Raw genomic sequence first — 27,075 nt, 5'->3', positions numbered from 1 at the left:
AGGTCTTCATTGGACTCACTACCTGAACAATCAGCTTCTTATATTCTTTCTCCAAAGCAGAACTAACTCACATAAAGTTTGTGTCGAGTCCCCAGCACTCTTTCTTGCGTAAAAAACAGTAAGATATCCCCCAACTCTGGCCTGAAAGTTCTTCTGGAATATCTTGTGGTATCATCAATTCTAGGTAACCTAGGAATAGCCATAACTGACTTAATCAGTCAAATATAAAACCTGTTCAATACTGCCCGCGCAGGAGTCAAATTCTGAAGGATTTAAAACTTAATAAATTACAGTTCCGGGTTGTATTGGCGAGCTTACTTTGTTCCAGCCCTTCTTCCTGTTGAAACTCTCAGGTTTGTTTCAAGTTGGAACCTGGCAAGTTGCATCTTGTCATTTTTCATATTCACATGAGAGACCAAGCCCTATTGCACTCGTTTAAATTTTTATTATCAGAGTTAGCAGTAATAAGCCAATAGAAACAGGATAACGAAGGGAAAAGCTCCGGATAAATAACTTCTTCCTTATGAATTAAAACACATGCGGACACCGGTGTCAGTTACCACCTCCCCACATCCTGTCCTGCTGTACAAATAGTTACACAAAACAGTCCACAAAACAATGCGAGCAGCTGATACCCTGAGGTGGGCAAAGGACCCCTGTTGTGTGCAGTCTCAGGCTGATCTCGGTCTAGATGACCAGCTTCTCCACACTCAGCGTACTCGTGGTTTCATCCTCTTCGTTTGACCCAAAATATCCCGGGAGGTCCAGCATCCCCTGCTCCGCCTCAGTGAGGCCGAAGGATGTGTTGTCGTAGTAGGCGAACTCCGGGTGGGCGGGGAAGCTCTGACATTTGTCTTTCCGACACTGAGAAGGGCTCAGAGGACTGACCCTCTGGTAGCTATCTCTGGGGGCCGGGGAGGAAGGCCGCTTCCTTGAGACATTCCTGTGACTGGGGGACGGTCCCCTCCGAGCCCGGTGAGGCTCCGTTCTCTCACCTCCCGCCACGAACGCTGCCTGGCGATCCCCCAGGTCTGGTTTCCTCGTGGGCTGCCCCAGGGTGTGGGGTTTAGGGAAAGGGCTTAACGGGCCACTGCTTCCACCTGCCCCTGGACAGTGGTCCCGTTTCTCCGGAAACAGGGCAGCGCCTCGACTCGGGGGCCGGACTCGCTCTCCCGCCTGGTCCCACGTCCGGCTCCTGGAGCTGTAGGCGGGGGCTTGCCGGGGGGTCAGGGTGGACAGGCTCCGCTCCCGGAACGGTCGGGCCTGCCTGGCCTCGTGGAAACTTGCCGTCCTCCGGAAATGGGACCCCCGGGGGTGGCTCCTCATCTGCGACTTGCGGAGGAGGCTCTGGCTGGGGCTGACGGCGCAGCTGGCCGGCGAGAGCGGGTGGTCCAGCCGGGAGGGGGGCCTGTCCCCGGCGCCGACCGCGGGCGGCTGCTCCAGGAACGGGGATTTGAGGCGGAACTTGCCGGCCGCGGCTTCTTCGGGGCTCTCGGAGCCTCCCGGGGGTGCGGTGACGGCGGCGTCGATGGCGGTGTCCGTCAGGGGGCTCTGGGACACGTGGTACACCTTGGTGGTCTCCGTCAGGCCTTTCTTCTTCATCTCCTTCAACTGCTGCTGGGCCAGGCGGTAGCTGAACAGGGGTGGGATGATCTTCTGGGCGTTGGACTGGAAGCTCTCGCTGCCCGAGGTCTCGTCATCGGGGGGCGCCGGCACGCTCCGCCGGTAGGTCAGAGGGATGCCCTGGCCCGCGGGGCTCCCCGCCGGCCCGTCGCCAGCATCTGAGAAGCTGCCACGGGGCTCGCTCAGCTCGCAGATGTTCTCCTCGTCTGAGTTCTTCCGGCAGCCGGGCGCGTGCAGGGAGTTGTGGTGGACTGGGGTGCTGCACTTGGGGGCGCGGCCCAGCTTCCGCCACAGCGTGATGAGCACAGTGGCCACGATGATGAACAAGCACAGGGATATCCCAGTGACCGTCACGATGTTGTTGGACTTCACGGGAGTCTGGGGCTGGAAAGGAGACGGACTGGATGGCTGGAAAGCTACAAAAAAAAAAAAAAAAGGAAGAACGAATGCATTCTCTAGTATTGTTTTCTCTGCCTGGGTCTAAGGTCTCTGAGTGGCTCGCTCTAATTATGTAGCAATTAAAGAAGGAAGGAAAATAAACAAGGACTGAGATTTCTGGTCTTACATATATTTCTGCAGGCAGGCTTTTAAGCCAAGCTGAAAAACAGACACTGGTAGAAGCGAGGTGAGCAGATGAGCCACAGTCAAGGTGGCTCACTGGCTCTTGCTGACACTTGTCCCCAGTTTTCTACAAAGAAGCCTCATGAGGAACGTTTCAAGGTAAAAATCAAGGTTTTTCACTTAAGGTAAACATGGGATATCTATAATTAAATGTACCTTTGAGATGCACCTCTGAAAATTTCTGCCAAGTGTAACACTTGGGATGCAAAACAGTTTAGGCAGGTTGTAGCTCAATTTGCACATCTCAAGAGAAATTAATAGGTGAAAAGAAGTCTTCCAGCAACATACTACAGCTCACTTTTCCGTCCCAGTGTCCAGGAACTGCCTTTCCTAAGTGTTGAAGCCTCTGCTCTCTCACTCTTGTTTTCTCAGCTGTTCACTCCCCTTCCTACCTTCTATGTGGCATTGATTTTCCTTCTTCTTCCCTGCTCTCTCAAACTGGTGTGTCTCACAGTCATCAAAATGTTTCACCAAGACTCAGATGCCACCTGGGGCCTCAGCCTGGAGTACCCGGGAACCCGAGACCACCCAACGCCACCAGGCCTCACCTCTCTTTCCTCCTTGGTCACTGTTCGCCATTCAAGCCCTTCCAGTCACATGTCCTCTATCTCTTCCTCCCATAGTCTTATCCTCACCAGTTCTGTGCCGCATCTCCATCCTCCCACTGCTCCCCTTTCCCCTTTCCACTGCACCCTATAGGACACCTATAACCAAACTCCTCGCGATGCAGAAACTTTCCACAAAATACTGTGTGTCTCCTTGCCTGACTGAGGACAGGCCATCCCTCAGGGCACAGCCTCCCCGGCTCACTCTTGGGTGAAGCTTTATCAGAAGCAGAACCAGAAGCAGGGCGTGTTCCACAGCCTCCTCATTCCTGGCTGCCATCTCAGCCAACTTTTTACCTCCGTGTAGAAGTTCTAATCTTCTGACGCCCACGCCATCCACCCAGACCACCCTCTACCCTCTACCCCTCAACTCTGTCATCTCCCCACCTCAGGGCAGCCATCAGTTACTAGCACCTGGGTCCAGTCTTCCTCACCATCCCACAGCTGGGACCATTCATTGTCCTTCCAAGCTGCCATACCTTCCCATTGTCTGCAGCTGCTCCTGTTCTGAAACCTTAAAGCTTCACAGCCCACTTTCCGGCTGTATCCTCCCCTCTCGCTCACTCATTATTCATACAACGGTTACTCAACCTCGCCGCAACATCTGATTCTCCGACCCCTCCATTTTCTCTCCATCCGCCAGCCACCTTCTGCCCTCACTTCTCTCCCTACACCCAGGATCCGTCACTTAAATCCTTCTACTGCCAATCATCTCAACTCTCTGACCTCTAACACTGAGCTGTATCCCTTCCCCTGCTCAGAAGCAAAAGTCTGGTCCTAGAAAAATCCAGACACGTGGATTATCCGCTGCTGCACCCAGGCCCCTGAGCCCTGGTGGAGAAAATAATGCACCCATGCAGGCCAGAACCTTTGCATACTGATGGCGCCCAAACTTGACTGCCCACAAATCCTTCCGCGGGTTCCTAAGCAGCTCTCTCTTCCGTCCCCTACAACAGTGCTTCAAAGTTTACCACTAATCCTCTTCCTCAGCCATCTGCTAGATCACAAAAGTTAGAAGCTATCAAGCAAGTACACCCCAGCTTCTTCTGCCATCCTCTCCTCCCCCATAAACTCAGCAGCAGCCACATCTCCATTTCCCTCTTTCTCTAGGGAATTAGTGGGAGAAGTGTCTTCCCATAAAGACGAGTCCACCAGGTGCTCTCCAGGCCACCGTTCTCCAGGGGGATCATCCCTCTGTACCTATTATCTCCAGCTTCTCCTCTGTGTAGCTCCACAGAAACATGTTCAAGCTCTTTGCATTTTACAAAGATCTTTCTAGAACCCTCTCACTAATGCCACAGCCGTATCTCGCTCCTTGTCTTCCCAGCGGAACGTACAGAAAGAAGGGTCCACATGTGCTGACTCCTCGTCACCTCTGGCTCCTGCAACCTGCCCCCAGGCTTCCAGTGAAGCAGCTCCTATCGAGGTCATTAACCATCTAATAGCCAAATGCAAAGGAGTTCCGTCCTGCTATTCCTTGAGCTTTGCAGCATCGGCTACTGTCTGATCCTTCCTGTGATTGTTTCTCTTCTTGGTTTCAACAATTCTCTAATTTGGAGAGAAGAACATGCACTTTGGAGCCAGGAGAGCTAGATCCCATCCTGGTTCCACTAGCTCTGCTCTCTCCATCGACGTCCCACCGACACTTCCACCTCCACACGTCCAGGACTCATCATCTTCCCGCGGAACCTGCACCTCCTCTGATACATCTGATCTCACGGGAATGGTGCTGTGTCCTGCAGCTGCCGGTGCTAAAATCCTAGGTCCCACCCGCGACACTCCCCTCTCCACACTCGCCACATCCAGAGTCGCTGAATCCTTCTCTCCTCTGCATCCCCACAGCCAGTGCTCCCTTTTCCCCCAGGTCACTGAAAACCTCTCAACAGCCCTCACTGCTGCCACTCCTGGCCCTTCTGATTTGTACTCCACGCGACAGGCAAGAGATCCCTCCACAACACAGGTCCAGTCTTCAAGGGCCCTCGGGATCTGGCCCCTGCCTACCTGTTCAGTCTCATTTTGTGCCTTTTTTTTTTCTTTTGGCCACGCTGTGCGGCTTGTGGGATCTTAGTTCCCTGACGAGGGATTGAACCCGGGCCCTCGGCAGTGAGAGTGCAGAGTCCTAACCACTGGACCGCCAGGGAAGTCCCCTGTCCAGCCTCACTTCCCTCACTCCCTCCTGACACTCTATCCTGCTGCCACATCAAACTCTTGCCAGGTTCCCTGGGTTTCATAATACGCCATCGTCTTCCAAGCTTTCAGCCATTGCTCCATTTGCTAAAATTCCCTTTCTCACCTAGTTCACCAGGTGATGCCTATTCAGCTCTCAATCTTCAGCTCAAATATCACCTCCTCCAGGAACAGAGGTGTTCCCAGCATGGACGGTCACAAGCTTCCATAGCAAGCTGTGGGCACCTTTCTACTGCACTGTATGCTACGCCTGCTTGGGTGTCTGCTGAGCTGCTGTATCATAAGCCCCTTCCAGAGACATGGCTTATCTCTATACTCCCAACCCCAGTCAATAACCGGCATAGAGTTGGTACTCAATTAATGTTATATTCATGAATAGATTCATTATTGAAAAGGTGATAGCAAAATGACCAACACCCCATCAGATGGAACGTGGGCGCAATGGCAACTGGATCCTCCCATCTTCGTGGTGAACAAGATAGACCAAATGAACGTAGAATTACTGCACTCAGACCTTGGCATAAAAACATCCTTTCAAAGCCAAGCAAAACTCTAGACTCTCAACCAAGTGAAAATAGTTGAATGATGAAAGACTCGTTCCCTGACTGATCATGTCTTCGTCTGCAGTGGCTGCTCCGTCAGTGGGTAGCAGCATTGCAAATGTACACGTGGGCCTCTCAGCTGTTACACTTGACTCTCTGGAACCCTTCAAAACCGCAGCTGGAGAAAAGCCCCAAAGCTGCTGACCTCACCCATCTCTGCCTCATCTTGTCTTCCCTCTTTTCCTTGAAGTGAAGGAGACTTCCTGACGCTAGGCAGCCTGCAAACAGATCTTTACATTTCCAAGGAGTGGAAAACAGGCTGAACTGGAAAAAGAGAACAGTTGGAAGAAATGATCATTTTTATCCACACAAGCATTTATTTTTTTCTGAGGACCACTTATAGTAGAAGTAGGGGTGCCTGTAGCACTTCCCCTCTCTGCTAGTTCATAATGTACACATTTCCAGTTCCCACCCAGGATTAAAGAGATTAAGATGCCAGAACGTGAAATAATACCACACAGCCTCAAAATCTGGTTGCTAATTCCAGGATGGTTGTAGAAAGCTAGACTGGCCTGTACGTAGAGGCAAAGTATTCACGATAGGTGGCTTAGCATGAGGTCAGATCTAGTTCCCTGCTTTCTAGCTTTATGGTCTTGGGCAGGTGACTCACCCTCTCTCTCTGCTGCAAAGTCCTCACCTGTATGTGTAGATAACGATGTACTGACTTCATACGTGCAAGGCACTTAGAAAAAATGCCGGGCAGCAGCAAGCTGTCAAGATCGGAGCCCAGCATAAGAATCCTTGCCATGGGCTTCCCTGGTGGCGCAGTGGTTGAGAGTCCGCCTGCCGATGCAGGGGACATAGGTTTGTGCCCCGGTCCGGGAAGATCCCACATGCCGCGGAGCGGCTGGGCCCGTGATCCATGGCCGCTGAGCCTGCGCGTCTGGAGCCTGTGCTCCGCAACGGGAGAGGCCACAACAGTGAGAGGCCCGCGTACCGCAAAAAAAAAAAAAAAAAAAAAAAAAAAAAGAATCCTTGCCTTGTAGAGTTATTGTGAGCTTTGAGTGAGATAATGTAATAAATGGTTGATACTGTTGTCCGTTCTAAAAGTGCAGTAGAAGCCAGGGGCAGTTGATTTTTAATTCATTTGAGTATTACAGAACTCTAGATGAAATATCTTAGTACAACACGCCATCCCAGAACCGAGAGGAAGAAGTTATACACAAGGAAGGAGCTGTGGAGAGTAAGGGGACTTGTAAAGAAAAGGGCAGACAGAGAAGAGAGCCTCAGAAGACAGTGTAAGATATAACTGGAGAAAGAACAGATTCAGGGTGGGGCTCAGGGCTGATGAAAGAAGACAGTAGGCTGGGGGCTGGGAGAAGAGCCTGGGTCTGAGGTTGTAATAGGAAAATCACAGAGAGAGAATGTCCTCAGGATGCTGGAATAAAGGGAACAAGGCCTACAGCACTGGCTGGAAAGAGGAGACAGCAAGAATTTTGTAAGGTCACAGGTGGGGATGCTGGTCAAGGTGTTGCCAGGTGCCAGTGGTCTTGGCTACAAGGTGCTCTGAGACCAAACACAGAAAAACACTTCTCCAGATCCTAAAGGGACAAGGAACCAGGGATGGTCTTCAACGTGGAATTGGAGAGTGGAAGGAGTCGGGACTGGACAGAAGGACTTCATCTAAGGGTCAGGACCACAGCAAAGGCTAAATGGGGAGCTGGCTGTGTCTCAGAAGGGGCGATGGTGTGTGGGAACAGCAAGGATTCTTTTTTTTACTGTAACCTGTGGCAAATGAATGGGATTCAGCTCCGTAAGCTGCAGCAAACCCAACTGAGTGACCTGAGCACCACACCATAGACCACCCACATCAAATACTCACTGAGCACCTACTAGTGGGGGTCATTTCAAGATGCTCAGAGGATGAAGGAGGGGCCAGCCCCCAGGTGATGGCAAGATGAACTTCCCCACCTTCTCCTCCTGGGCGGGGGGGAAAGGAATAAACGCAGAGCCCTTCAGGGGATAAGATAGGGTGCCTTGCCCCATTTTGGTTCCCTGGGGTTTCTCGGAGATGAGGAGGTGAAAAACTCTTTTTTTTAATGTTTTCCCACAATTTCGGGGGGGGGAAGTAAAGGAGGGAGAAACAAAAACAACAAATATCAGGAAGAAATCATCATCCCTCCCATGTTTTGTATTTCTAAACATGATTTCGTACGTCTGAATCTTTCATTTACACCCATGTCCTTGTCATTTCCGCATCTTCGACGGTGTTAAGTCTCCTGTCATCTCCCTGGCAAGACACCCCCAGTCGCAGACACACTGAAGGGCACAGAGTCTGTACAGCCAGCAGCAGCAACGACAGAGCGTCGAGGCCACTCCTGAACTCAGACTGGCGACTGTCAGGCAGGGCTGGGTTCGACAGTCCCTCTGGGAAGAGGCTTGCGAAGGAGGACGGATACCTACCCGTACAGTCCTCCAGGGAACATGGGGAGCTCTCCGACGACATTCCAGGGCAGCCAGGTCGGGAGGGGGAGGAGGGCAGGCACAGGCGGCGACGCTCTCTGACACCGTCCCCACACGTGGCACTACACTGGCTCCACGGCTGCCACAGTCCCCAAGTTTCTGCAAGGACATCGGCCAGGCTTTTAATGCTAGCTCACTTGAGAATCAGAATTTAACTGCACCCAAACGAAGCAGCAAAACTCAAATCTCAGGCTTTGAAAAGTCAGTAAAGAAGCACATTCCCACAGAAGTGGAAAGCTGGAATGTTGCTGCTCCCCCTACAACAAAGGAAAGCTCTATAACCTACAACATATCAACCTTCCTGGAACTCTTCTGAGAGCTAAGGTCACAGGACAACCAAATGGCCTGAATTCGAAGGAAAGACAGACTCCTCCAAGGAAAGCCAGGATGCAAACACTGCTTGCTGGGGCAGATGCCAGGCCTCATACAAGCTGGAGAGAAATCATCTAAAAATATAATGAACCGCCAGAAGCCTGGTGTGGGCTTGCATGAGAATACAGAACCCCTGGGAGCCGCACTACCCAACTGGGAATTTGTACCCACTTGCAGGCTCTTCTCCACGGATCTCACCAGATCTTCACAAGGAGGACCGAGGGCAGGCAGAAGACCAGGGAGAGCCTCCCTCATGGTGGAGGCCAAGGAGGGGAGGAGAAGCTTTGTGGAAAAGACACAAACCTCACCCAGACCCTCCTCCCCATCTGCTCCATCAACAAAAGCCCAACCACTGCGGACAGGGCAGAAAACCCTGTCACTCTAAGAGCAGCAGCTGAAACCTAGTGCTGCCCAGGATTGGAAAAAGAAGAAAATCTTTCACCCCTAGAGAGGGGGAGGAAAGACCCTGGGCCCACACTTATAGACAGCTTCTACCACCGGCAAGGGGCAGGGTCATTTCAAAGCCCCATCCTTGAGACTCAGAGGCAGAGCACTTGCCTAAGACTAAGGCTGAACCAGAACAAGAAGATGTTCTTCCACTCTCATCACCTAACACCCACGCTGCTCCAGGCTAGCAATTACCAAGTATCAAATAACAAGAGTCCACTGCTGGGGGAGAGGCAAGAGTGACAAGGAAAAGCCTTTCTGATGTGCAGGCTCAAGCCTAAAGTTGAGGGTGCAACAGAAGTATGGAGAAAACCCTCTGGCAACCCAATTCCTACCCTAAACACAAAGCAACAGTAGAAAATTTTGAACTCGATCGTGCACTGAGGATAGCCATAGCAACAGCAAAAACTCAAACACAGCTCAATTCCTTATTATATTGACCCAATCTCCACACTAAAGTCCTAGCATAAATAGGATATGCCAATTTCCAGGCATAAATGCTATTTATCAGTGTCTACTCTTCTAAGAAAATGTCCAACTTTCAACCAAAAATTATGAGACATACAAAGAAACAAGAAAAAAACAATAAAATATCCAAGTAATTAAGATAACCAGACTCAGATGTGACCCAGATATTGGAATTATCAGAGAGAGATATTAACTATGATTAATATGTTAAAGTTTTCGTGGAAAATGTGAATAAGATGCATGAACAGATGGAAATTTTCATCAGAGAACTGTAAACTAAAAAGAGTTCATCGGAATGCTGGAAATTAACAGCATGGCAACAGAGATGAAGAATGCCTTCTAGGGGCTCATCAACAGACTCAACATAGCTGAGGAAAGAAACAGTGAAACTGAATATATATAGACAGAAATCACTCAAACTGAGACACAAAGAGAGGGAGAAAAAAAGAAGAGTGAATAAAACAGAACAGAATACCCAAGAGTTGTGGGACAATATCAAATAGTCTGTCATACATATGACTAGAATCCCAGAAGAAAAAGAGACTAATGTCCAAGAATTCTCCAAAATTAATGAAAGACACCAAACTACATCTAAGATACTCAGAAAACATGACGCAGTATAAACACAAAAAAGCAAACAAACAAAAAAGTTAAACACACTACAAACTGCTAAAAACTAAAAACAAATAGAAAATTTTGAAGGCTGTGGAGGGAGAGAGGGGGCAAGGTGGAATTACATCACATACAGAAGAATAAAAATCTGAATTATAGCACACTTCTCATCATGCAAGCCAGAGATAATGGAGTGACATCTCTAGAGTACTGGAGAAAAAAATCACCAACCCCAAATTCCATATCCAGTGAAAGTATCTTTCAAAAATGAAGGAAAAGTAAAGACTTTTTCAGATGAATGAAAATTAATAGAATTAATTAATTCTACCAACAGACCTTCACTATAAAAAATGTTCCAAGAAAATTCTTCAAGCAGAAGGAATGTGATACCAGGCAAACCTGCATCAATATAAAGGAATGAAGTGTGCTAGAATTAGCATTTATAGAGGTAAAGATAAAATTTACTTCTTATTTTTAAAGGCTCTAAAATATAATTGATGATCTAAAGCAAAACAGTAGCAATGGGGCTTCCCTGGTGGCGCAGTGGCTGGGGGTCCGCCTGCCAATGCAGGGGACGCGGGTTCGTGCCCCAGTCCGGGAGGATCCCGCATGCCGTGGAGCGGCTGGGCCCGTGGGCCATGGCCACTGGGCCTGCGCGTCCGGAGCCTGTGCTCTGCAGCAGGGGAGGCCACAGCAGTGAGAGGCCCGCATACCGCAAAAAAAAAAAAAACCAGTAACAATGTATTATGTGTTTATACCATATATAAAGTAAAATGTATAACAATCCTTCAAAGAATGGGAGAAACGAATTGGAATTGTACTGTTATAAGGTCCTTACACTATACATGAAGCAAGATATTATCTGAAGGTAGACTGAGCGTAATTAAAAATGTACGCTGTAAGCTCTAGGACAACCACTCATAAATATTTTAAGGTATAAATAATAAACCAATAGTGTGGTTAAAGTAATTCATAAAAAATAGTCAACTAATCCAAAGGAAGGCAGATGAAAAGAGGAAAAAGAAACAAAGAACAGATGGAAAATATATACAACTACCAAGATGGTAGATCCTAATCTAACCATACAATGATTACACTAAATATAAATAATCTAAACACCAATTAGAAGACAGAGTTTGTGAGACTGGATAAAAAAGCATGACCCCACTATATGCTGTTTAGAAGAAACTCGCTTTAAATATAAATACATAAATAGGTAAAAGGAAAAAGGTGGGAGAAGTTATACCTTGTAAACATTAATCAAAAGAAAACTAGAGTGGCTTTGTTAATATCAGACAAAGCAGACTGCAGAACAAGGAGTATTACCAGAGATAAAGAGGGATGTTACATAATGACCAAAGGGTCAATTCAGCCAGCAGCCTTAACAACCATAAATAGGGATGCGACTAACACCAGAGCTTCAAAATACATACTACAAAACATTCCCAGAACAGTCATTATTGATTGACAAATGCGAACATCTCTTCCAAGCATATAAGTAATCACTGCCAGAGAGAATAATTGAATAATTCCCTACAAATAATTATCCTAAGTCCCTTCTCTGTGAGCACCCATCCAATCCCAAGACCTATCAGGTCATGCCCACACCAGGCACAAGATATCCTCTGCCTAAAAGTCTCTCTTCATCGTTATGGACAAAAACTCACAATGCAGTCAAGGGTATACAAAGCACTACAAAAACATACGGAAAACGTGCAGGGCAGTTACATTCTCAGGTGAGCCAAGTGGTGCAATCTTTGGAATGAGTCGTGGCACATGACTTCTTTAGAGCAATTAAAAGTCTCGGATTGTCACAAGGGTGGGAGCATTACAAACCAGTGTCCTGGACCAACATCAGCTGAGGTGTGGTAATTATGTTCCACCCAGAGGTCCAGCTGAACACAATGTTGGTTCTGTGCCTCCCAGATCACTCTGCGGCTCCGCAAATGGCAGAACAACAAGGCAGCTTTGTCCTCGAGCTTCAGAGCTGTTCAGACACTGAGCTCCCCGTGCTTGCAAAGCTGTGGGAATCTCATAGTAAGTCTCTCTGAGCTAAAGTATTGTGATTTCGTTTTTGAAAAATCTACTGGTAATTCCACCACTGTGAAATCTAAATTGAAAAGTCAATACGTAGTTTATCCTTCTCTTGTGCTCATATTTAAGACCACAAGAGGTCGAATTACAGAAGCTGAGAATCCTTTTTTTATTCTTTCTTAACTCTTCTTTTACTTTACGTAGACATTATTTAAATACATAAAGTCATTTGCCAAACTAAAAACAAAAATTCCATTAGTGGGCACCAGGAAACAAAAAAAATCAAAGTTTTGATGAAAGCATGAATCTTAATGTCAAAAATCTCACTTTGAAATGTGTTTTTTTCCTTTGAAAGTAAAATTATGGCTGGCAGGATCATCAACAATTTAAAAAATAAACATTTAAACTAAGTTTTAGGTTCTTTTACTGCTAAACCAAATTAATCGAACAGAAAACAAGGGAAATCACTCAAATAAAGCAATAAACAGACTTAATCAGCCAAAATTTTTAAAATGCCTTAAATACCTCTATTTGTTCCCTGAAGATTTCTGTTAATAACACGGAGGAAAATACTTGGCAAAACAGGAACTCATTGGCCAGCTATAGTTCACATGTTACAAATGAAGAATAAGATGACATTATTCTAAACAGTAGCCTTACTTCATGAATGAAAGGCTGTTTTGTTTTGTCCTGTTTAGATGTCCATACATGCCCTCCCACTGCGTTAACAAACCTGTTTGACCAGGATAAATGCCTTTCAGGCCACTCTAGAGGATATTAATTCTGAATGAGCAAAATGTGTCTGCAACAAGAAAAGGGAGATTTGTTTCCACTCCCAAGAATATTTGAAGGAATACAGAGTATGAAATATTCACACCTGCAAGATATTTCACTCAAGAGACTAAAGTAACTAAACAAAACGTCCTTAGAAGAAAATTCTATTAAAAAAATAAAGTTATTATAAAATATACAAAAAAAGAAAGAAAATTCTATAGACATGAGTAAGTAGCCAAAAGCCACAGTGGGAACAAAGGCACCTGGATAAGCAGTCCAGGTTTTCTGTGCCCCGCACAGGCTCATTCATATTAGACCAACCATGCTTATGCCTGGGCCAGCGGGCTCCAAAGTGGGTTACATGTCTTTCAGGAGGGGTGGGAAGCACAAGGTGAACCCATGAGATGAGGAGGAAAATACTGGAGCTTTTTGATCTAAAAGTTTCATATTGTTTAATATCTAGATTGATAGATGATTATATGGGAGCCAGCATGGAAGAGTGGGAATAGCAAATGCTCAAGCCAGTCTAACCACCAGTAGTGGGTAAGCCACCAACCTTGGAAAAATTACTTACCCTTTTTCTGTGCCTCATTTCTTCACCTCTCAAACTGACAATACAATAAGCCTAACTCATAGGGTTATTATAAGGATTAAATGGGTTAATATTCATAAAGCACTGAGAGCAGTTCTTGGTGCAAAGTAATCACTATATAAATGTTATTATGTCAGAAATTCACATACAGTATAAGGGCCTGTTTATATTAAATTATATTCTCTAGTTTTAGGTGAATTAGGTGGACAAATGGCTTATAAAGATTCTGGCAGGGCTTCCTTGGTGGCGCAGTGGTTGAGAGTCCGCCTGCAGATGCAGGGGACACGGGTTCGTGCCCCGGTCTGGGAAGATCCCACATGCCGCGGAGCGGCTGGGCCCGTGAGCCATGGCCGCTGAGCCTGCGCGTCCGGAGCCTGTGCTCCGCAATGGGAGAGGCCACAGCAGTGAGAGGCCCGCATACCGCAAAAAAAAAAAAAAAAAAAAAAAAGATTCTGGCAAAGAATTAAAGATGATACAATAATTAAGCACCTGCAAATAAGAAGCAAATGACAGGATGACAGTACTCCTCTTCTTGGTAAAAAGCTCTTGTTCAGTCACATTGTGAAGGAAAACCAAGACCATCTAATCAGAGAAACAAGAAGATGGCCAACAAATTTAAATTATCAAGAAAACTGTGTGTTAAATATATACAATTTTTACTTGTCAAAAAAACTAAGTAAAAAAAATTATGTGACTATGAATTTATACCCTCTATCATTAATTCTCAACTTTGCCCTAAATACATATTTTGCATTGAGATGCAGGGTCCATTATCCCTTATCTGACAACCTTGGGGCAGATGAGTTCAGAATTTAGAATTTCTCAATTTAGACTTTTGCATATTATTACAGCACCTGTGCCAGATATTACTAACACTCCCCTAGCAGCATCCCATAATCACACACATTAACGCTTCTGCAGACAAACACATGGACATTCATACTAAGTAGGATAAATGAAGGTCACAAATAATCATGTTTGACATCTTTTTGCTGTAAATCAGTATTTACCGTTTTAAGGTCCTAAGACATATTTGGAAAAAGAGAAACATATCAAACCCTTTATTCCCCTTCCAAAAGGAACTAATGAGAAATTCATTGTGAGTCGGTGGGTCACACCTCATGGTAGGTTCAATGGGGTTCCTGAATGATGCCATTTGGCAAAAAAAAAACCAGTCTTTACTGGTCAGAGCTGTCAATTTTAATGGAAAATGAAAAGAACTCGATTTAGTTATAAACTTTTATACTAAAAACACAAAGGCACTGAGTTTCCCACCACTGGCATCAATTTCACTGATTAACCAGAGTCCCTGTTGGGCGGCCACACAGAGAATCTGGGGTCTCCAGGAATGCTTAGCCCCTCGAGGTACTGCTTCCAGCCCTACTGCCTGGTCGTGTCTAGTTGCTGCAGCCCCACAGGGAGCCCTGAGCACCCTCAGCCTAGACACAGAGCATCACTCCCTGTTCTGCCCCTTCCCAGGGAGAACCAACACAAAGACCTCCTGCTCCCAAGGTCTTTCATCACGTGGCCCGAATTCCTTTACTCCCCTTGGTTTGTTTCCACTAAATTCAATTAGAATTTTTTTTCCCTCTAAGCAATAAATTCTTTTTGAAATGGCAAGCATATCTTGAATGATTAGTTTAACATAATTGTTTTTCTACTGATACCTAGCTGAGACATCAGAGTGCAATTTTCACTTTAATAAACAGGTACTGAGTATCTATTAATGTGGCAGGTGTACAAAGCGGGCCAAATAAGGATCATAAATAGCTTCCTGGCAGCCCAAGTCGGCTTCTGTCGCCAAATGAGCTTCTCCAATCTGGGGGCATGGTGGGGGAGGGAAGAAACGTGGGGAGAAAGACCCTGAACAAGCAATGACAGAAGTGATAAATGCCATGGAAGAGGAACTAAGGATGCTGGGCCAGCGTACAGTGGGGAGTTTACCTAGTCTGGGGTTGAGGAAGAGTCATCCAGGAGACTTGGGGGACGGGTTAATGTTAACCAACTGAAGGTGGGAGGAGGGTTGCCCAGTCTCCAGCCCATCTGTGGATGCCCATCCTCATAAGAGTGAGGTGTCAAGTGAGGTGACTGATAAGTTTTCAGCAAGGGAATAGCCTCAGCTGACCTGAATTTTCAACAGTCCCTCTCTGGCTTGCCTTGAGAGAATGAAATGGACGGAGGGAGGGAACCATGCGGTATCAGTGGAAATGGAGAAACGTGCAGAGATTGAGACACAGACTTTTTAAAGAGACAAAATCCATAGGACCTAGTGATTTATTCATAGGAAGTGAAGAAGAGGAAGCCTCCTGGGTCTGGGGTTTGAACAATGAGACGAGGTGGAGTCCTGTACTGAGGAGCAGGTTTAGGGGGTGAGATGATGAGTCCAGTTCCAGGTATGCTGCTTTTGAGGTGCCTGGGAGACATCTGGGGGGTGACAGCTATTCAGCCCTTGGATGTGGGGGAGAGATACCAGCATGGAGTCACCAGCATCAGGACAGTAATCACCTAGCGAGTGTGTGAAGAGTGAAAAATGCTGAGGTTCTAGTATAGGATGCAGAAGTCCAAGCCTTAAGGGATGCGATGGGGTCATGGAACCAGCCGGCAAAGGAGACCTGGAAGGAACAGCCAGGGAGGTAGGAGGTAAACAAGGCAAGTGTAATGTCACAGAATCAAGGTCAACGAAGATACGGACTGGAAAGCATCCCCAGAGTTTGGGACCTGGAAGTCATTCGCTGGCTGCTTTAGTGAGAGCATTTGCAGGGGAGGGGTACGGGTTTGGAGTGGGTGGAAAAGTGAATGGGGGTGAGGAAATAAACCCCAAAGTACAGGTGGGTTTTTCAAGAACCGGGGCTATAAAAGGAAGACGAGAGAAACAGGTTGTGCTCTGGGGGAGAACCAGGCGATGAGGGGTGACTTTGTTTCGTGTTTAGATGAGACAATTAAGTACATTTCGAAGTTGATGGGAATGAACCAGTAAAGAAGGGACAGTTAGAGGCGGAGGAGACAGGGGAATAATGATTAACAGAAGGTTCCTGATAGAGCAGAGGGGCTGGGACCCCCAGTGGAGGGGAGGGTTGACCTTGTACTGGAGGAATGACACTGCTTCCCTGGGGACAGCAAAGGAGGGGGAGATTGTGGGATGGCTGCCTGCAGGCTTACGGATATTTTGGTGGGAGGGTGAGGGAGCTCGCACCTGATGGCTTCCCGCTGCTCTGTGTGGCAGGAGCAAGTCAGCTCAGAGAGTTAGGCAGGGGCGCGGGTGAGGTCGGAGGAGAGCAGAAGAGGGCCGCAAGAGCTGCTGTCCAGGGTAGGAGCACAGTGAGTAGCATGGTGGGCAGCACGGTGGGCCCAGGGAAGGGTGGAGGCCCGGCCTGCCCGGGTGCCGTGGGCGGCCGGCAGATGGCTGGATTCACGCAGAGCCGGGGGGTGGCTGGGTGCAATCAGAAGGACAGGGGGCAGAGGCGTTTAGGGTATTGGTCGGAGAGTGATTAAGGGGATGGGCCACGGAATCTAGGCTGGAGGCAGAGGTAAGTGCAAGCAGGGAAGTGGCCAGTGGGTGGGGAGAGAGTCAAAGGAAAGGGACTTCTAAGGAGGAGTGAGTGAATTTGGAGCAAGAAACACGTGGGGCACTGAGGCTGCTCAGAGGCTGGGGCCGTCAGGGAGCACAGGCTTAGCGGGGACGGAAATAAGAGCACGTGTAAACGATCAGGACAATTCCTGCCAGATTAACCTCTTGCCAGGGCCAGGCTCGCACCCAGGAAAAGGGAAAGAAACGCAAAGAGGAGCCTGGGGCATGGATGGAATTGTAATAACCCCACTTCTTTGTGATTAGGGAGGGCGTTATGCAGAGAATTCAAAATTTAAAGAAGTTTTTAGGGGCTTCCCTGGTGGCGCAGTGGTTGGGAGTCCGCCTGCCGATGCAGGGGACACGGGTTCGTGCCCCGGTCCGGGAGGATCCCACATGCCGCGGAGCGGCTGGGCCCGTGAGCCATGGCCGCTGCGCCTGCGCGTCCGGAGCCTGTGCTCCGCAGCGGGAGAGGCCACGGCAGTGGGAGGCCCGCGTACCTCAAAAAAAAAAAAGAAGTTTTTAGAAATCTTGCTTTGAACTCTCACTAAAGAGGCTTCGTTCTTAAAATGAAGGAGGTAAGAGGAAAGAGACATGCTTGAGGACGTTCTAGAGGAAGTGAAAAGCTACTAAGTACAATTTGGGATTTAGCTTTGAATTCTGATCATACCTGCCATGGACTTGCCATATGATGTAATAACAGAATTTTTAAATACATGCAAAAGAATGAAATTAGAACATTCTCTAACACCATACACAAAAATAAACTCAAAATGGATTAAAGACTTAAATGTAAGGCTGGATACTATAAAATTCTTAGAGGAAAGCACAGGTAGAACACTCTTTGACATAAATCGTAGCGATATCCTTTTGGATCCACCTCCTAGAGTAATGAAAATAAAAACAAAAATAAACAAAAGGGACCGAATTAAACTTAAAAGCTTTCGCACAGCAAAGGAAACCATAAACAAAACGAATAAACAACCCACAGAATGGGAGAAAATATTTGCAAACGAAGCGACCAACTCCAAACTGTACAAACAGCTCATACAGCTCAATATCAAAACACACAAACAAATCAATAAAAACTGGGCAGAAGATCTAAATAGAAATTTTCCAAAGAAGACATACAGATGGCCAAAAAGCACATGAAAAGATACTCAACATCACTAGTTATTAGAGAACAGCAAATCAAAACTACAACGAGTTATCACCTCACACCAGTCAGAATGGCCATCATCAAAAAGTCTACAAACAATAAATGCTGAGAGGGTGTGGAGAAAAGGGACCCCTCTTGCACTGTTGGTGGGAATGTAAATTGGTACAACCACTATGGAGAACAGTATGGAAGCTTCTTAAAAAACTAAAAACAGAGCTACTATATGATCCAGCAATCCCATTCCTGGGCATATATCCAGAGAAAACCATAATTCGAAAAGATACATGCACCCCAATGTTCATGACAGCACTATTTACAGTAGCCAAGACATGGAAGCAACCTAAACGTCCATTGACAGAGGAATGGATAAAGAAGATGTGGTACATATATACAATGGAATATTACCCAGCCACAAAAAAGAATGAAATAATGCCATTCGCAGCAACATGGATGGACCTAGAGATGATCACACTAAGTGAAGTAAGTCAGGCAGAGAAAGACAAATATCATGATATCATTTTATATGTGGAATCTAAAAAATGATACAAATGAACTTATTTACAAAACAGAAACAGATTCACAGACTTCGAAAACCAACTTAAGGTTACCAAAGGGGAAAGGTCGGGGTGGGAGAAGAATAAATTAGGAGTTTGGTATTAACATATACCTACTACTATATATAAAATAGATAATCAACAAGGACCTACTGTATAGCACAGGGAACTCTACTCAATATTCTGTAATAACCTATACGTGAAAAGAATCTGAAAAAAGAATGGAGATATATATATATATATGTCTAACTGACTCATCTTGCTGTATACCTGAAACTAACACAATATTGTAAATCAACTATACTCCAATATAAAATAAAAATTAAATTAACAAACAAACAAATAAAATACAATGTAATAATAGCTGACGTTTATCACTGTTTCTTACCTGAGGCACTGTGCTAAGAACTGTATACATTAATTTCACTCAATTCTTACAACTCTCTGAGGTAGATACTCTTATCATCCCCACTTTACTGATGGGGAAACTAAGATCTGGAGCAGTTAGTTAGGAGTGCGCTGGGTATGCTAACCAGTACTCTTCATTTTTCAGATAAGGGTGCTAATGCCATTTGGGACATTATGGGGAGTGAACCATAAAAATGATGGTACCGTTCATAGAAAATCAAGTTCACCTAAATTCAAAATAATAATTTGATTGCATGAAGGTGCCAATTTGATTTAAAAAAATGTGCTTTAAAATCTCAATACCAACCTATATTTCTCTGAATTAGCATGCACTCCTTCTCCTTTGCAGAAAACTGGCTTCTGCTTGAGACGCCAAAGTCAAAGCAGTATTTATGCCTCCCCACGTCAAACAAAGTGCAGTTGAATACTGTTCTCCTTTCTCCCAAGGTCAGACTGTTTTCAGCCAACCGGATGGTCCTTTCCCCAGGGCGTCTGGGGGCCTCCCTGAAGACAGCGATCACCCCTTGGACAAAGATGCATGGCGGGGGCAGCACCCTCACCTCCACCCCGGACTCACAGGTGAGCTCTGGCGCCATCACCAGTGCATATCCAAACTTCTGGGCCAGGTCAATGGGGCCTGTGGACGTAATGACCGAGTCCCCGCCGAGCAGCTTCAGCACCACGGTGACATAGGCTTCCGGCCCCACAGGTGCACAGCCAAACTCAACCCACTGGCCTTGAGCGAGTTCTGCCCTCTTGCTAGCCCTTATCTCCAGCGGCTGGCCCTGACTCATCCTTGCCTCCGGAAGGCTGTTGGTGAAGGTGACATCCACCAAGATGCCGGGCTTGTCCACGGGGAACAGGCACAGCGGCTGACTGGTAAAAAGGCCCACCTGGAAGGTGCCTTCAGCTGCCTTGGATGTCCTGTTCAGGTCAACATGGAAGACAGGCCATTCCACCTTCAGAAAGGCGCTCCTCTCCCACCAGGGGACCGGAGGGCTGCTGTCTGTGGCTTCCGGAGTCATCGTGAACCGGTAGTCGCCGGCCTCCTTGAAGTAGAAGCACTCAAACTCGAGGGTCCCCTGGGACTGGTTGGTCAGGAGGTATTTGGTGGTAACAGTCTGATTGGTGTTGGCCTCCAACAGCAGGACAGAGACATTCCTCAGCGTCCCATTGGCGCCATCCAAATACTGGAAATCCACAGACACTGTCCTGTTGCTTAGTGCTACATGGCCCGGTTCCCCCAGAAGGAGATATTCAGCTTCTCCAAGAACTGAAAGGAAATGGTCAGAGGAGGTTTTTAAAGGGAATATCTGAGCAGCACTATTGGTGACATCGATGGAAACAGCATTTCAGACACGAGAGAAGTTTGAACTGAGCCGAGGATGATGCAAAATGCTGCTGAGTGCTGACTCTGGGAGCTGGGTCCTGAGCTGCCTCCATTCTAAAGTGGCTCTGTTCCTTCATCTCCATTTTTCATGGTTTTGTTGAAAATAATGAATTAGTGGTAAATACTCTGAATTCACAACAGTCAACAAGGTAATACATCAGTGATGAAAACCTAATAAGCAAGAGTAACAACTGACCAGTCTCATAAAAATCCAACACTTGACTCTTCTCATTTTAGGCATATTGAAGTGTTTAGGTATTTGGGGAAAATGGATTTACAGTGAAATGAGAGAAAGCCTGATTTAAATGATACAACACGCACTGCTCTAGATTACTTAAAATGGGAGACCCTAAATATACAGTTGACCCTTGAACAACATGGGCTTGAACTGCACAGGCTCACTTACACACACACAAATTTTTTCAGTAGTAAGTACTACAGTACTAGACGATCTGTGGTTGGTTGAATCCGCAGATACACACAGCAGATATAGAGGAACAGCAGATACACAGGGCCGACTATAGATTATACCTGTGCAGAAGATCAGAGCCTTTAACCTTAACTTAAACCCTGTGTTGTCCAACGATCAACTGAACTTCTAAGTTACTGTTTTCTGACATTCAAGACAAGTGCTTGAGCATTTTCACCAGTAAAGGAAACAGTGCCTTTCCTTTGTATAAGGCAGAAATTTTTAGATGAATAAGAAATGTTGACATTCTATCCTGCATGGGTTATTCAAGGGATAGAGTGAACATTTATGGAATAGCTAAGCTTGTCCTTAGCAATTTTACTGACATTACAGTAACTGCTATTGGCCTAGATAGGACAGATGACTACTGGCCCACAAGTGTCACTCTGTTAGGATCAATTCTATCTTTTTTTAAAAAGAGACCCATCAGAGCAGCTGAAGTAAAGAGTGGGAAGAGCACAGACACACAAGAATCCCTGTTTCTATTTTGAACCCTATCCAAATACATATCAAAGGAGACAGAGTTTGGCAATGCAACAATCAGCTGGCCTGTGACTAGGGTAAGAAACATTCTAGATTTAAGGAACTGCAGTGCCCTTTGGTTTGAAAAACAACATGTGTAAGTATGAATTTATGAGTCTTCTTATATATACATGATAATATAACATAATATTATATTAATATAATAATAATAATAATGTGTACATATCATATATGTCCAAAGGACAATATGCTGTCTGGGCTGGTAGTCTTTAAATATACTCAGTCAGTGATTATTTGATGATTCACTTTGATGGACAGCAGAAACCAATACAACGTTGTAAATCAACTATACTCCAATAAAAATTTTTAAAAATAGACTATTCAAAGATATAAAAAAATGATTATTAGAATCAGCACATGAAAATACTGGCACATAAAGGTTTGTTTTAATTAGCTCAGCACTTCACCCATTTCTTATTTAACATGAGGTGAAATAAAATATATAAAACTTGGATAGACCTGAATGCTTAATCAGCACTTGCTTGAAAACCTTAATAGGATAAAGTTGTTTTTTTTTTTTTTTTTCATTTTAGTCAGTACAGAAATTGAGGGACACTCCCTTTTGGATGGAGACAACTCATCCAAAGGCGGCTGCTTTCGGTGCAGCTTGTGTGCTAGTTCAGAGTGGACCTGATACTTTTTTGTGAACAGGTGGCTGAAGAGCTTCCAGTACTCACAGTAGCCCAGGAAGGACTGCTGAGAACAAAGGACCGAGAACAAAGCTCATATTCATTTGAATCTGATGGGGCAGAATGGTTCTGTGATGCATTTTAAGAGAGGCACACCGCACTTAGTTAACTAATGAATTGTCAGTGACAGGGACAACGATGAGGCAGATCAGATTCTGATTTGATGGGCAGCCTGTCGATGAAAGAGACACACATGGCCCTTTGGAAACCAAGGAAACAGACGCAACGGATGGGTTCCAACAGCAGCAGAAAGGAGGTGTGTACTGAAGAGGGAACTTGCTGCTTTACTCTCAAACTCTTGCTTTTACAGGCAAGAATACACTCTCATTTAGAAAACTACAATTTGGTTGTACCACATCCTGACTACTACAGTACAGTTTTCTCCATTCTTTCATCTCCTCTCTCCCCAAATTCCTTTATTGTATTTAAAGGAACTGGTGTCTCAATATAAGCATGTTGCTTTAAAAAAGCAAAAGCACTAACTGGTAATGGTATATTTTGATCAAAGTCAAATGGAGAAGAAAAAAAAAATCCAGGTCTATGAAAATACCTCCTTTTCCAGTAGTAGCCTTTGTACTCAACTTGTATGCTCTATTTTATTTATGCTCAATCAACTTTTATTTTTATATTGCAGTAAGATAACCTGCTCTCAACAATAACAAATGTCCTTGCAGACTGTTTAAATGGAAATTTTTGATGTCTTTATCATTATGAAACAAAGCAAGCTTTTATAATTTTTTGAATAAGGCTGTTACATATAGAGCAACCTATTTTTAAGTAGGAATAAAGGACTTTAAAAGAAATGATCCCAGATTGGTTTTCTGCAAGTCAAGTGTCTTCTTGTTTAAATAAACTTTTAAAAAATAAAAGACTGAGGGAGGAGACTCACTGGACAAAAGTAACAGTACACACTCTGGTCCATCCAACCGATATTACGAGAGCCAGGATTCTCTGTCTCTTGAATAATAATTTCTTCATCAATTTGAAAACAGTTTCCACTCTCATACCACCAACTGCTTAGATGTCTGAAATACTTGGAAATCATCAAAAGAAAACTGGTGGGTATTATATGGTTGAATCTACTGGTTCAGTAGTTGCATAAAACTCTCTGAGAAATGCATTTTTAGTTGAATCAAGATGAATGAAGAAAACTAACATTAAGCACCTACTATGTGCTCAGACATTCAGGTATTTCACATTCTTGAGTTTATCTTATCATCATAACAGCCCTCTCAATATTGCTGCTGGTACAGAAAGAGATTTAGAAACTAGACAAAGGCACACAACTGGCAAGGACTGAAATTCAGATTTGTTCCAAAGGTATTCCAGCAGCAAACTCTCTTGTCAAGTGAAGTCTCATGTAGAACCCCAATATATAGAACATCACTTCCTGTGTGTGTGAGTGAAGTTTAAACATATAATACTGAAATACTAGGAAATCAATCAAAGAGAACTGAGGGCAACATGCTTGTCTCCAATTTGTGAAATGAGTGTATTTAAAGTGAAATTTGAAATAATAACGCAGAACCTTAAGAGAACCCAGGGTTGCAAGAATCACAGTTTAAAAGGCACTGCAGTGTAGTCCCTGCCCCACCTCCTTCATGTAGGGGCATCGACATCCATGCATTTATAAACCCTCCATTTATGTTTCTTCATTGGTACCCACAGCATAAGTACACGCAACACTCACCGTAGTCACAGAGCACCACCAACAATAGATTTGAAAAGTCTTTCAACATTTGTTTCATTCTGATCAGCAAAATCCCAGGTCTTTGGTCTCCTCATGTCCTTCCTCACATCCAAATGGTGAATTTTTCTTCAAAAACACCTGCAATTAGAACTTCAAAAAGACGTTGGCTCTGTTCAGTGTGATTCATAAAATAGTAATCCTGAGATGACAAAACCATTCTAAGAAGTCAAACTGCCTAGTTAATACTGAAAAGAAAACAGCAAGGACATTACTGTTCCCCCAGGGAAATGATCTGTAATTTACATGTCCTTTCCTTCCATTATAGCTCACCTGCTAAGAACTTTCAGGTCTGCCCAACACCAAGACTATCTGCAAAACACCGCGTCTCTTACCTTTCTAGCACATCCTTAAGTGGAGAGTTGGTTGTTCTCTGCTTAATTTCATCAAAGCTCCTTGCCAACCTGGATAATACTATATCTTCACATATTTATGTGCTTGGCATAGTTAATATGCCAGTTAATCGACTGACTAAAATTTTGCCAAACTTTCGTTTTGCATCGTGCTGTGTAGACCTGCCTTGCTTCCACAAATGGGTTTATGAACACTGTCCTTCTTGCACAATTGGTGTGTTCTCTGGATTGCTTCATTTCTGAATGCCTAGGAGCTATATCAAAACTATCAAACCTTTAAAAAAATATATACCCAGATTATTGCAATTAAATGTGAACTCCAGGTGGTCCAGACTTCCCTTGGTTAGGGCACTCTAAAGAGAAAACAAGTAACAGCTATCATCTTTGTCAGCCTTCCAGTACTTGTTGCTGCTGGCTGGCATGCCATCAGGAGATGGGTGATTTCATGCAGCAATCTTCCCAGACCACCTAGGAGGGCAGGGAAGGCCTTGATGGCCTGTGGTTCAGAATGATTTGTGGGAAGAGGCACTTATTTTGATATAAACAGACTATTAGACAACAGAATAAGATGCGGGGCATTTAAGAGCAGGTATTTTTCATACCTGAGTCTTAGGAAACTTGAGTCTAGGAAACTATGGGGTACTAAACATAAAACAAATATATATTTTCTTAATGTTTACATTCCCCTCCATTATGCAGTTAATCTGTTTTTAATAAGTATATTATATTCCAAATATACGTACGTCATATCCCTTCGGATAAGACAGAAATTAAGGGAATTAAGAGGACTGACTGAAATAATCAAAAATTCAATGGAAAGGAAATTGGTGTGTCTCTATTAGCTTTCTTTCTGTAGGAGTTGGTTGAGCAAAGGAAATGCTGTACTTCCTCAAAGAGAAGCAGAGATAGGAAGTGTAATCATGCAGATGATTAAGGCTCCCACCCTCCCCAACAAAAAAAAAAAAGAAAATTCAGTTTTGTTGGAATTAGGCATGGATTTGACCCAATCGTTTCCTTGAATATGAATTGGGAAACCTGACCAAAGACAGCAGGTGAGCATCATGTATCTCCCAGGCAAGTGTGGGCACTTAGGGCAATTAAAATGCTTCCTTTTAGTCACTGCTACTCAGTAATTGAAGTAAGGAGAAACAAGCTATCCCTGGCCCCCAAAAGTTGTACTGGCTTCTCCCAAATTGCTTGCTTCCCCATGACAACCATTTTTTAAAGAAGTTCTTAATCACAACTGATTTTGTGTTTATAACACATTTTCTTTCTTATGAAAAAGACTAGTAAAACAGAATAGTGTCATAATCTATATTTAGAGCTGGATGGAAATGGAATTACAAGATAATCCAGGCTACCTGAAAACAGGCTGCTTTATTTTATAAGCCATAATATGGTTTACATAATATGGATTTTTTTTTAATGCTCTCAAGCTTTTGAAAATTAATGCTGATTTTTTTTTTCACTAGCTCAACCACTAATTTGAAGATGTTAACAGAGCATCCCAGAATGGAATGGAATGCCGGGTAAAAAATCACTACGTTTCTGTTGTTGTTTTAAAGAAAACAGCATGCTTTTTAAATTTTTTTTAAACCTTGCTTATTTTCTTCCAACACGTGTTCCCAATACCACAACTGGCTACTTACAATGTTTAGCTTGAGAATCATTTTGAGAAAATAGGAACTTAGGTATACTTTATACACATTTTTTTAAAACTTCCATATAGCATTCACACCCATAAACGTTTATAGACAAATTCTAAATGTATCAGCTAGAGGGTAGGAGGAAGTTGTGAATATTCTCAGTGGCTAAGGGCACCACGCTAAGCTCAGATCTCATGTTTTTGCTGAAATCAGTTAAGATACACGCTTCTGTATCCCCTATAGTGTCTTCAGAGCTACAGAAAAAGAAACTGAATTATGCTAAACACCATGGGACCAATGATTTATGAAAGAATAAAAGGAAAAACAAAAAGAAGCAAAGTGATCTTGTCCGTTCTGACAAACATGCACATGCTCGAGTGTATATCTAATAGTAATATTTATTAGGAGGAAATCGCTAATTCCAAAACGGCTCGTGTAAACGGGCTGTATTTATATATTCGGGCCAATCGGCGAATATACGCCTGGTCCCACGGGCTGGATGCTGCTTCCCCACATCTACTCAGCTGTGCACTCCCCACATCTACTCAGCTTTCGCCAGGCCTGCGAGTCAAGTTTACGCTTGGAAATCTAAGGCTGCCGGTGTCCCCCAGCACAACATCTCTTAAAATGAGGACAGTTTTGCAAGGCACATATCTCATACTGCTTGCATCCCAGTAAGGATTTCTTTATGGAAAGAAGCAAACCTGTTCTGAAACGCAGAGTCTCCCAGAAGCTGTTCTTCAAGGGTTCCAACTATTCGGACTCAACACCCATCAATCTACGGTCAGCCTCAGACACTCGGCCACACCTGCGCCAGGAGAGCGCCGAGTTCAGGTTGAAGTCGGGACTCAAAGATGCGGAGACGACACTTTTTAACGCGTGTCCCTGGGGGCTGAGCACCAAGGAGCGAGGGAAGGGGACCGGGTGCGTGGAGAGAACGGTCCCGTCCACCAGTGCTTTCCGGCGGCGGGGAGGGTGGGGCGGAAGGGTCCCGGGAGCCGCCGGGGACCCCGCGGCGGGAGCTCCCGCCGGGTTGCTTCCGGAACGCTCTTCTTACCTCTGGGACCGGCGGGCGAGGTGGCGAGGTAGGCGAGTGGCCTGGGCCGCGATGAGGCAGCGTACCGAGCATCCCGCGTCCCGGGACTGCGCCCC

General features: G+C 45.1%; 1 protein-coding gene across 1 annotated transcript; it reads right to left on the bottom strand.

The window, feature by feature from the left end:
- Positions 1-301: 301 nt before the first annotated feature.
- THSD1 (thrombospondin type 1 domain containing 1) lies at positions 302-27,075 on the bottom strand. The gene is made up of 5 exons (XM_082675587.1): positions 26,981-27,075; positions 23,868-24,017; positions 19,394-20,359; positions 8,042-8,200; positions 302-2,039 (listed from the first exon to the last, which is right to left on the bottom strand). Exons 2-5 carry the CDS (start codon positions 23,923-23,925, stop codon positions 688-690), a joined length of 2,535 nt encoding a protein of 844 aa, XP_082531713.1. The 5' UTR covers positions 23,926-24,017; positions 26,981-27,075; the 3' UTR covers positions 302-687.

Source organism: Grampus griseus, assembly GCF_964374135.1.
Source record: "Grampus griseus genome assembly, chromosome: 18".
Classification (NCBI taxonomy): Eukaryota; Metazoa; Chordata; class Mammalia; order Artiodactyla; family Delphinidae; genus Grampus; species Grampus griseus.
Note: the sequence above shows the minus strand (reverse complement) of the source record. Positions and strands in the feature narration are given on the sequence as shown.